Source organism: Fragaria vesca, linkage group LG4 (assembly GCF_000184155.1).
Source record: "Fragaria vesca subsp. vesca linkage group LG4, FraVesHawaii_1.0, whole genome shotgun sequence".
NCBI classification, from domain to species: Eukaryota; Viridiplantae; Streptophyta; class Magnoliopsida; order Rosales; family Rosaceae; genus Fragaria; species Fragaria vesca.
This window is the reverse complement of record NC_020494.1, coordinates 848,676-860,139: the sequence shown is the minus strand read 5'-3', so window position 1 is coordinate 860,139 and position 11,464 is coordinate 848,676. Positions and strand designations below refer to the sequence as shown.

Below are 11,464 nucleotides of genomic sequence, written 5' to 3'. Positions count from 1 at the left end.
GTGAAAACTATATTTAGTCGGGACAAAATCTATCAATTCATGAATAACTAGATATAATAAAAAAGGAATCAACAAACTCCAATCGGTGAAACACTTATCCATGCCACATATATGCATTCGTAAGACACCATTAAAGTATTGATCAATGGCTGATGTTTGTTTAACAAAAAAAACTTTTTATGAAGAAGAAGGAAGAGAGGATTAGTGAATCTAGACTTCAGTATTATAAACTAACAAAGAGCAGAGATTGACAACTATTTTAAAGCACAGACTATAATCAAATTACCAAACCTCAACTATTTTAAAAAAACGAAAACCTCCCTTACGACCAATAAAAAGAGAAGAAAAAATACCTCCAAAACCAACCATCTTCTTGCAATCTTCGATCAAAGCAATTCATGTATTAAGATTGTCGACCGAAACCAAATTCCTTGAACTCCCTTTCGAATATAATAGGAACTGCCTTCTATCCCGTTTGCCTTGGTTACGTAGAACCAACTAACTTAATCATCTCTTCAATATACCTGCAAAATTCAGGAATTAAAAACTACAGTACATAGTAATTGTGCAATTGTATTGTTAAGAACGCATTGACGCAGTTCCTCATCAATGGGCCCGAATCAAAACTGGCAAAACTAAACTTGTATAACCGATCTGATCCGACCTAACTAAAATGTGTGACTGATTTCCTTGATCTTCATGTATAGCAGTTCAACCTGCTTTCTGAGAGAGTGAACTGAATTTGAGTGGGTAGTTTTTTTTTTCTTTTCCGGTGATCCAAATTCGAGTGGGAGTGGATAACTTCTTCCTTAAAACATGGTTGGAGGTTTTCTCTCAAACAGTTGGAGCATATTCTGATTTGTAGTTTCCCTAATATACCCTCAATTTATTAAATTGTGTCTAGTAGGTTTAATTAAAGAGAGGGACAATTATCAGGATTTCACCATTGACGGTTCACGGTTCCATAAGCCAAATTGGTTTAATTAATACTGATACTAAAATTCTGATGTAGAATGCTTAATTCAAAAAAAAATTTAAAATTTGTCAACTTTTAGGATAATTAAGGAGCTCCAGCAGAATGCCTAAAAAATTGTAAAATCCTAAAATTGCTAAACGAAATTAACAAATTTATCAACCTAAACAAGAATTGCTAAAAAGAAACATATGTTTTCCCTCCATTTTTATCCAAGTGTCAGTTTATAATTCGTTAAAAATATTACTTAACTTACACTTAATAATTACTGCTGGAGTACAATTGCTATTTCGATTGTTAAATATTCTAACTATTGTTAAATTTAGCAACAACCTAATCTAGACTACTGGAGATGCTAAGTAAAAAGAATATAATGAAATGGCTATCGAAATACTGTCATTGTGAGGAAACGACTAGCATGCGAACTGGTCTTCATTTTCAATTGATCTATGATCTCAGTAGATTTGAAAATCTTCATTTGATAGTATTTCTTCGCGAAATACTTAATCGACATAAAAACTATCAATAGTTAAATCGATCATGTCTAGTGAGAAATTATTGTTTCTTTCAACCTTGATATGTACAACAAGCATGAATCATCATTAGTATGGCTTGTTGTCAAGATATAAGTTCCACTTACAACGTGGGTAAGTTTAGTTGGTAACGTGTGTGCTTGTTTTGAACCCCAATTCAAGTTCGATCTTTGTGACAAACAATCATACATTAGATCGCATTATTTGTAAATTTACAGTAGATACATGTATGTCTCAAGTCAATCATTTAGGGCCAAGGTTGTAGGTTTGTCTTAAAAAAAGATGTATGATAGTATTCCTCTCTCTAAACTCAAGTATTTTTTATTATTTTTATTATGTTATCTTGTTCACTTGTATCTTTTTTTTGACTATGTTTACTTCGTATCTTGATAAAAACATTGGTGTTTTAAGTATATTTATATGCATATCACTATACCAATTGCTAGTGTTGGTTTATACAAATACCAAATGCTACTTGAAACACTCCCATTCGCATGCATAATGCATGATGTTTCATCTCCTAATTTCAGAACTTATGAGAGATCCTTTTTCAAAACCAAATTAAAATGAACAAAATTTGTGTTCTAAGAAAAAAACCCTAATGCTCTCTTCTCTCTCTCTTTCGAGAGAGAAACCATATTTTTGCCGGCGGCTTCTCCTGGATGGCAGCGGCGCTGGCCTTTCGACTGAGCGGGAGGTCTTTTTTCCTTTCTCTAGTCTCAAATCTGTGGGTCTCTCTGTGCGCATGCAATGGTATTCCCTATATCTGAGCTCTCACTTTCGATCCGTTGCTGTTGGCGTTGGTGGGGATGGTGGGGCTGAACTCGTCGCGTCAGACCGGATCTTCGATCGGGTTGGGGCTGGATATGCTGGCTTGAAGTGCGACTGTATCTTCGTCTTGGGAGATATCATCTATGTTGTGTCTGGTGATAGCGACCACAAGCATCTGGAGATCAATGAGGGTGCTCTCCTATCCCGTGCGATTTACTCACTGAGGGAGTGGGTCGCTGATTTTCCATGGTTGACGGATGGTGATGGTGTCGGTCAAGTGATCGGGAAGACGTTCAAAGTTGGTGGTGGCAAGCAAGAGGTTGCGACGGCGCCGATGGAGCTTTAGCCCTCTGTCAAAGGTGGGCCTCCTAGGGCTCACCCTTTTGATTTGGGCTTTCTTCTGCTATAGGCCTGGCTGAAGTGGGTTGTCTTGACCCAGATTAAGATTTAATTTAGTTTGGTCCAGGTAGACTAATGCATTCGTAGAGTATTGATAGTTTTCTACAGATCCTAATTTACTGGTTAAATCGTGCTTAATCGCTACAAGGTGGGTGTACTAGGAATTTCTTGGCTTATGCTTTGGGTAGTGTAGGATTGGGGATTCTACGAAACGATGCTTTCTGACGACCCCTCCGGGATGCGTCGTTTTTGGTATTGTTTGCTCGTTATTGAATCGTATGACATTTTGAATAAAAAAAAAACCAAAATTAAAATGAGAGAGATGTTTAATCACCTTTGGTTTTTAACTGTCATCTATGTGCTTCAATTTGGGTCAAATAAGGAAACCAGCTAAAATAGAAGCAAAATTTCGTAAAATGATGCACAAAATTGTCCCAAGTATTACGTACGAGAATGAGATACCACCGAAAACGAAAACGACCAGACTTGAATGAATGAATGACAGACACACAGAAAGAAAAGCTGGAAAGGAAAATATAGTTCCCCCACCTAACCTTCCTTTGATTGTTGTCTTTGCCACTCGTTGTCTTCTTTGTAAGCCCAAACCGAAGCAAGAATCTTTTCCCAAACAAAAACGAAGACACCCAGAAAAAAAAATAGGCCTGAGATTCATTCGCCGGCTGCCAAATCCAACCCACAATGTCCACATTCAAAGACAAAGTTTCCGAGAGGCTCTCTCGTATGTTTGCCGATCCACCCAGCTCAGCCTCTTCTGTTGTTGACGATGAAATTCCCCAGGTGAGTTTTATCTCATCATTGATCTAAAGTGTCTGTTCTTTTTTTTTTTTGTTTTTGTGTTTTGTTGGCACTAAAGATTTAAGCTTGATGGGTTTGGTAAAGGATTGAGCTTGATGGGTTTGGTAAAGGATTGAGCTTGATGGGTTTGCTAAAGATTTGAGCATGATGGGTTTGCAAGCATTGTCGATGGGGTTGTTGTTATTCAATGAGTTTTGCAGATCTAGGTTTGTTTGCATGATATAGTTCTGGTTTTTGTCTAGTTGAGAAGGAATGCCATTATTTTAGTGACATAGCTTTGTTAACATTCAGAAAACTGGGAAACTATGGGGAATTCAATTGTTATAGTTGTTATGATGGTTGAATCTGCCTTGTTTGAGGAAGCTGAGTTTGATTACTCTATGGTATCTTTTGTTTTTGGAGAAACTAAGCTCCATTTGTAATTATGGTCACTTGCTGAGTTTTCAGCCAATGCAAGCTAAAATTATGGTTTCGTTATTCTGTTTGCCTTTGTTGTTGAGAATGGTATGAGTTGGGGAAATTTGAGCCCTCCTGTCTTTCCTGGCTTTTACATTTTCGAAAAAGAAGGTAGTTTTGTAAACTTTGTTTGTTCCATGTATGCTGAGTTTTGACATGAAGTTTTGAATGTGTAGGCCAGGTCATATTCGAAAGGGGGTAAATCACTGTCTTCGTACTTTTCCTACATTATCCCATCTGCAGGCGTTGCTGGATCTAGATCATACAAGTGCGAGCTATCAGTTCCGCTTAGTAATGTCAACTTTGACTCCAAAGATGAAACCTTAGATACATATGAAGACTGTCATTCATCTGGCGAGAACGGGGTAACTGAAAATGATCGAGAAAATGATGATGACCATGCTTCTATTGGGAGCACAAGTGGGTCTGAAGTGTTTGAAGAAGCAACTTTACAGTCAAGTTCAGAAAAGCAGTTGGCATATCTCATGGATGACTCTGTCTTTATCTCCTCAGACTTGCATGAATTCTTGCTTTCTTCTCTTCCTAATATAGTGAAAGGGTGCCAATGGGCACTGCTATACAGGTAAGTTTCATGAGAACTTCGTACCCTGCATTAGATTCGTAGTCTATTATTTGCTTCAGAATTCGATTCAGTATCAATTCTTTCGATTGAAGGGCAGTACGGCAAAACATGGTATATCCCTCCGCACACTAATTCGCAAGAGTGCTGAAGTTTCTGGTCCATGTCTGCTGGTATGTTAATGTCTCTGCCAGTGATATATGAAAATTGGGGAATTTGAGTCATTTTGTTAGTAATCTGTGGATAACTGGATTTATGTACACTTTCTAGATTGCTGGAGATATGCAAGGTGCTGTATTTGGTGGACTCCTGGAGGCCCCCTTGAAACCAACTGCAAAGAGAAAATATCAAGTAAACAGGCTTTTATCATTTTTAGTTGATTTTTGATAGGCTGAACAAATACTTGTTAAACTCTTTTCTGCTATCTACAAACTTTTGTTTTTCTTTCTTTAGTGTAACCATCTTCTTATGCTTGCTTTTGGTTATAGGGAACAAACCAGGCATTTGTTTTCACTACCATATATGGTGAACCAAGGCTATTTAGACCAACTGGTGAGTTCTTTATCATAGTTTTGTTTAGGAATACTCTGGAATCAAGTTATGGAATTTGATTGTTCAAGAACAAATATAACTAGTGTGGTGTACATACGAAGACCACTGGCACTTAGAGATGCTAACGAGGTTAAGCGTATCAAGTTTACGCTTGAGATGTCAGTTGCCCTTTATATGAATTGGCACTTACTATACTCAGTTACATGTAAAGCAACACATAAGCCTTGAGGACGACTGAAGTTCCATGGTCCACTTTTCCAGTTATTTTTCTTCTCTCTAATTGTAAAAGTGCTGATGATTTGTCCATTTTGTGCAAACAGGAGCCAATCGATACTATTTCATGTGTTTGAATGATCTGCTAGCTTTTGGCGGTGGTGGTAACTTTGCTATATGCTTAGATGGAGATCTGTAAGTTACTTTGCCATTGCACTATTTTCCTCCCATAATCAGATAAAGAAAGACTTACACACCCTTTTCTTTCTTTTTTTATTATAAACTATTAACTTTATAAGGTTAAGCGGAACGAGCGGACCTTGTGAAACATTTGGGAACTTGTGCTTGGCTCATAAACCAGACTTTGAATTGAAGAATGTTGAGGTGATCTCCTTATATTTGACTCTCTGAGGTTGATTCATATCAGTATTCTATGAATTTATCAGCGGACACTTTTATTGCCACTGACCAACATCATCAACACTGCTATTGCTAGAGTGGATTAAATTAAATTGAAATGATTGTTCTCTGTCCCTTTCCACCCACTTATGTATTGTTAAAAGTGCAAGACCTCAAACATGTTTGCAGCACTGCATTTGTCATTTCTACTATGCTGATAGATATTACTGATGGAACAATTTTGGTTTGACCTGCTTATATATGATTAGGAAATCCAACCTTATAAACGTGAAAAGTTCAATACTTAATATCTTTATTTATTATAGCTAAGTAAACAGTAGTGTACAGGAAACCTTAGCTATATTCTTTTTTTATTTTTTTGTTGATTACAGCTATATTCTATTTTATATCCATTATGTTATGCATACGTGCTGATGTAAGTTGTACAAGATAAGACCTCCTTCACTGGAATATCATTATTGGTGAAATTGTACCATACTTATAGTAACTAAGCGTATTCCTCATGATACCATCCACCACTCAAATAACTTCCTGCATAGGGCACTGGTATCTTGCTACACAGAAAAACCTTGGAGTCTTTTCTACTTTACTAACTTTCAACTTATTTGGAGTGTCCTTTGCTTGTTTAGTTTCACTTACAAGGACTAATCCGCTCTATGTGAATAGGCAAATGGATAGTAATATCAGTTTGAGCATAAATTTGAACTTTTTGAACTTGCTCTAAACTTTATGTATTTATTCATTAGCATTCAAATATGTACTTGGATGTGTAACTAAACAGGGTATACTTAAATGTGGATATTAGGAAAGTATGTAATTCGTCACACAAACCGATAAAAAATCTATGATTTCTACTGTCAGATTTTTTACAAGAAATCATTACCTTAGCATGAAATTAGACTTTGGCTCCATATTTCTGTTGAACAATACTTATGCATTTCTTCACTTATGCAGCTTTGGGGCTTTACACATGCATCACGGTATCTGTCTTGATACGAGGCTAAAATGATTCTGCATCAAAGCTAGAACATTGTGCTCATTTGTAACTATAGATGTATGTCTTTATTATTCCATTATATTTTCTTTTTCTTCAAGTTGACATGGGATGAATGACAAAGTAATTAGTAATTAGATTTAAATGTGGTAGCTCATAGTCTTAGTTGCTATATGCAAAAGTATAATGCCTTTATAATATAGTTTCTTTATAGTTTATACTATGTAGTTGCTATATTTGAACAGCTATTGTTTCAAGACTAGAAGTAAGCGCAGGTTCATTTCTAGACTTGATGTTGTGATACAAGACCAATAACCTAGAGTTATATGCTTGGTAGTTGTACTTAAGTGTTTCTTCCAATACAAGTAGTAGCCTTACATTCAAGGATTGTGTGGCAAGGTCGATTATGGCATGCCCAACGTTGTGTGGTAAAGTTGCTGGACTTTGACCTTGACATAATCCATCCAAATGCCTTTATAAACAACACTAGTTACCCCTTTCAGAAAATTATTCCCATAGTTTGAGACTGTCAATGAAAATTATTCCCCTTTTAGAAAATATAATACATATGTATTTTTTTGTGTACTCAGGCCACACAACTCAGATATTAATCAATGAGTTGTTCAACTGTAATCTCTGATTTAGAGGATGTTGCAGGTTGGGATGATAGCGCATGAGAAACCATATGCATTGTTGGCCTGGATTGTGGATGAGAATGTCTGCATTCTATTGCTAGCCTTGCAATTATCATCAATTCCTTCTCAACATTAGGTGTAGGAGGGGGGAGGCGCTTGTCGAGCATATCCGTGAGCGATATGTTTCCGTCTGTGGATGGAAACGAGGAAGAAGAGATGAAATCACCCAGCTGCTTTCCCATTATCACTTCCAGTACCAGCATCCCAAAGCTATAGACATCACACTTCTCTGTGACCTTCATTGTGTATGCTAGTTCTGCCAGGAAATATTTAGGGAAATGAGGCTACTAATATCGAGCTAGGCTTGGTAGAAAAAATTGAAAACATTCTTTTAAATAGTTTACCTGGTGCTATATAACCGTACGTGCCTGCACGGGTAGTCCAATTCGATGAGTCTGGGTTTAAAAGCTTTGCTGTGCCAAAGTCTGAAACACAGGGCTCATATTCGTAGTCGAGCAAAATGTTGTTGCTTGATATGTCTCGATGCACAATAGGTGGAGAGCAATCATGATGCATATAAGATAAGGCATGAGCTACACCTTTCACAATCCTCACCCTTGTGCTCCACTCCAATTTCTTAGCTTCATATTCTTTGCTCAAGATTGAAGCCAAGCTACCATTCTCTAGGTAGTCATAAACCAAAAATGAGTGACGGGCATGAGAGCAGAAACCACGAAGCTTCACAATGTTCCGGTGTCGTGTCTCTACTAGTGCCCTTATTTCGTTATGGAAGTCCATCCGAGACGTCCCCTCACCTTCAAGTACTGGATGGAGTTTCTTCACCGCCACTATGTCGCCTGATGGAAGCTTAGCCTTGTAGACACTTCCGGATCCTCCCTTTCCGATGCAATATACAGCATCAAAGTCATTAGTTGCCTTGATGATTTCATCATACATTCTTCTTCCATCAAATTTAGATATGGAAAAAACAACTTCATGCTGCACATTGCTCTGCTCTGTGTCCTGCTCTTTTTGTCTGGTTTTTCTAACCAAGGCCATTCCACCGAAGGCAAGCAAAACTAAAACTGTTCCCAAAACAGGGAAAGCAATCAAAAATACGAGACTCTGATCTGTTTTTGAGGCATGCTCAATTTCCATGGAGGGATTATTGCAGGGTCGAAGTCTAGTAACGTTACCACACAATCCTTCATTGCCTTCAAAGACAGCATCTTGAAATGCTTTGTTGTTGGGAACCGGACCCTGCAACTGATTGTAGGATATGTCAACTTGAATCAAGCTAACCATTTGTTCAAAAGTTGTCGGAATGCGACCGGAAAGATTATTGTGGGAAAGATTCAGATACTCCAAGATTTGCATTTTGCTCATTTCTGATGGTATCTTACCCTCGAGTAAATTATGACTCAAGTCTAGCTGGGACAGGTGGACCAAATTTCCTAACTGAAATGGGATTTTGTCTCTGAACTGGTTGTTGCTCAAATTCAAGTAGTGTAATTTGGACATGTTAGCTAAAATGCTTGGAATTGACTCATTGAATTTGTTGGTGGACAAGTCAAGATATTCAAGATCCGCCAATGATACTAACTCTGAGGGTATGTGACCCCAAAGTTGATTCCCATTCAACATGAGATTAAGCAAAGAAGTCAATCTCCCCTGTTAAACAGCGACAAGCGTGGCCCGTGGATCACATTGTACCGATACTATCCCAACTTAACCACCTTTAAGGTGTTGGATTTAAATCACAAAATGTCTCGGTACAATTAGATAAGATCCATCCACATATAAGTTATATTTTATTTGTCACTTTTCTGATGTGGGATCTATTCCTCTCAAATACTTCTAATACGCCCCCTCACGTGCAACCTGACTCAAGGTCCGCACGTGGAATGAATCGGGACGGAACGAACCAAGGGACACTTGGTGACAATCCAATCGGAACATTCCGATGGTGAGACAAGAAGCCGGAACTGGGCGAGAGAATAGAATCCCAGACCGAACGAGAGAATGAACCCAAATCGGGCCCATGAGAATTGGAGAAGTAATTGGAGAGGGACCCGCTCTGATACCATGTTAAACAGCGACAAGCGTGACCCGTGGATCATATTGTACTGATACTGTCCCAACTTAACCACCTTTAAGGTGTTGGGTTTTAATCACAAAAGGCCTCGGTACAATTGGATAAGATCCATCCACATATAAGTTATATTTTATTTGTCACTTTTCTAATGTGGGATCTATTCCTCTCAAATACTTCTAATATCCCCATCTCATTTGGAACCTCCCCAACTAAACGATTCGACGATAGATTGAGTACATGTATTTGTGTTGCATTGCCAATCTCAGGTGGGATGCTGCCAAAGAGTTTGTTTCTTGCCAGAAGAAGAGTTTCTAACTGCGGACATTGTCCCCAGACAGGTGAGATTTCACCGTAGAAGTTGTTGTGGCTTAGGTCCATGTACAGAAGATTTGGATAGGCACCAAATTCTTCATATAAATTTCCTGTGAAATGGTTATTTTGAAGTTGGACTCTGGTTAAACTCTTGCATTTTTTCAAGCTTTTACGGATTGGACCTATCAAATGGTTGTTGTATACTGTGAAGTGTTGTAGTAATCCACCACGGCAAATATTTTGAGGAAAATGACCTGAGAAGTTGTTAGTATCCAACACCAGTACAGTCAGCTTCATGAGATTCTCTATCTCTTGGGGGATGGAACCAGAAAGTTGGTTATCACGAAGAAATAAAAACTCTTAAGTTACTCAACCCACCAATTGAAATGGGAATAGAACCAATGAGTTGATTCTCACCCAACTCTAAATCCACTAGTGATTTCAAGTTCCCAATCTCTTTAGGAATGGTTCCTGATAGGTTATTTTGGTAGAGATAGAGATGGGTAAGGTGTGTCAGATCACCTAAAGATGGTGGGATCGAACCAGAAAGCTGATTTCCTTGTAGATACAAGAGAGTCAGGTAGGTCAAATTGCCTAGAGAGGCAGGAATAGAACCAGAAAGTCGATTTGAATAGAGATACAATGAAGTCAGGTTGTTCAAATCACCTAGAAAAGCTGGAAGCATGCCTTCTAGACTGTTGTTATGTAAAGCAAGCTCGTAAACAAACTTGAGCCGACTAATCTCTTGAGGAATTGAGCCATTTAACTGGTTTTCATTTAGGTGCAGGACCTCAAGATTTGTTAGAAGACCTATTTCTGGTGAGATTTTCCCAGAGAATTGATTCAAAGATAGATCAAGTTAGGTCAGTTTGGAGAGGAACCTAATCTGAGGCGGGATGACATCAAAGAATTCATTCAAGCTGAGGTCGATGTATTCAAGATCAGGGAAGTACATGAATGAAAGTTTATGCAGTGTACCTCGAATACCATATTCGGTGAGGTTTATCATGTTAACATGTCCGGCGGTGTTGCATGAAATACCAGCCCAAGCATTGCATGTTGGATTGGTGGAGTTGCCGGAAAAGTACGTCCATGAGGTCAGAATACTATTCTGTGTTTGATTTTGGAAGCTGGCTTTCCATTTTAGAAGAGCATCTGCTTCAGTTGAGCTATCAAAAGATGAAGCCAGTTGAAAAATTAAGATAAGGAAAGATAGAGAGCGAACATAGTCATTAAAAGCTAATGATCTCATGATTAGTCTTCTGGTTTGTTAGTTTAATATGAAATGTTGCAGTACTAGCTTTATAGTTTATACTCGTAGATCAAGCTAGGACTACGGTTTTTTTTTTTTTTTTNTTTTTTTTTTTTTTTTTTTTTATTCCTTTTTTCTTCTTCCGAAAAGAAACTAGCTAGTACTACCAGAAAAAAAGGTTTAGCCGACGAAAATAAAAAAAACAGGCCGACGAAAAAAAATTTCGTCGGCTAATTTAAATTTTCGTCGGCTATAGTCAACTTTAGCCGACGAAATTAAATTTTCGTCGGATAAAGAATTTTTGACGACATTTAATTTCGTCGGCTAAAGTTCTTTATATTTGCAGATCTGGACAGCAGCTCATCTGGGAAAAAAAAACTGGAGAAAAAGTTTGGGTGTTGTTGAAATCTGTCCATAATTAGTTTGTGGAGCTATATATAGGTACGTACATGTGTATATATGT

At 37.8% G+C, this 11,464-nt stretch overlaps 1 protein-coding gene and 1 pseudogene across 1 annotated transcript; one reads left to right on the top strand and one right to left on the bottom strand.

Annotated features, from left to right (window-relative positions):
* The first annotated feature begins 3,159 nt into the window (after positions 1-3,159).
* LOC101314454 (oxidation resistance protein 1-like) lies at positions 3,160-6,924 on the top strand. Its single transcript, XM_004296362.1, has 8 exons — positions 3,160-3,474; positions 4,125-4,531; positions 4,629-4,701; positions 4,799-4,879; positions 5,017-5,080; positions 5,401-5,488; positions 5,593-5,677; positions 6,668-6,924. The coding sequence occupies exons 1-8, from the start codon at positions 3,376-3,378 to the stop codon at positions 6,704-6,706; spliced, it is 936 nt and encodes a 311-aa protein (XP_004296410.1). The 5' UTR covers positions 3,160-3,375; the 3' UTR covers positions 6,707-6,924.
* A 93-nt stretch (positions 6,925-7,017) lies between these two features.
* Positions 7,018-10,608, bottom strand: LOC101303323 (annotated as a pseudogene; the record flags this gene model as incomplete).
* Positions 10,609-11,464: the final 856 nt, after the last annotated feature.

Coding starts and splice junctions, on each gene's coding strand:
- LOC101314454 (XM_004296362.1), top strand. CDS start 3,376: ATGTCCACATTCAAAGACAAAGTTTCCGAGAGGCTCTCTCGTATGTTT. Junction 3,475..4,124: donor TTGACGATGAAATTCCCCAG/GTGAGTTTTATC, acceptor TTGAATGTGTAG/GCCAGGTCATATTCGAAAGG. Junction 5,489..5,592: donor ATATGCTTAGATGGAGATCT/GTAAGTTACTTT, acceptor TAACTTTATAAG/GTTAAGCGGAACGAGCGGAC.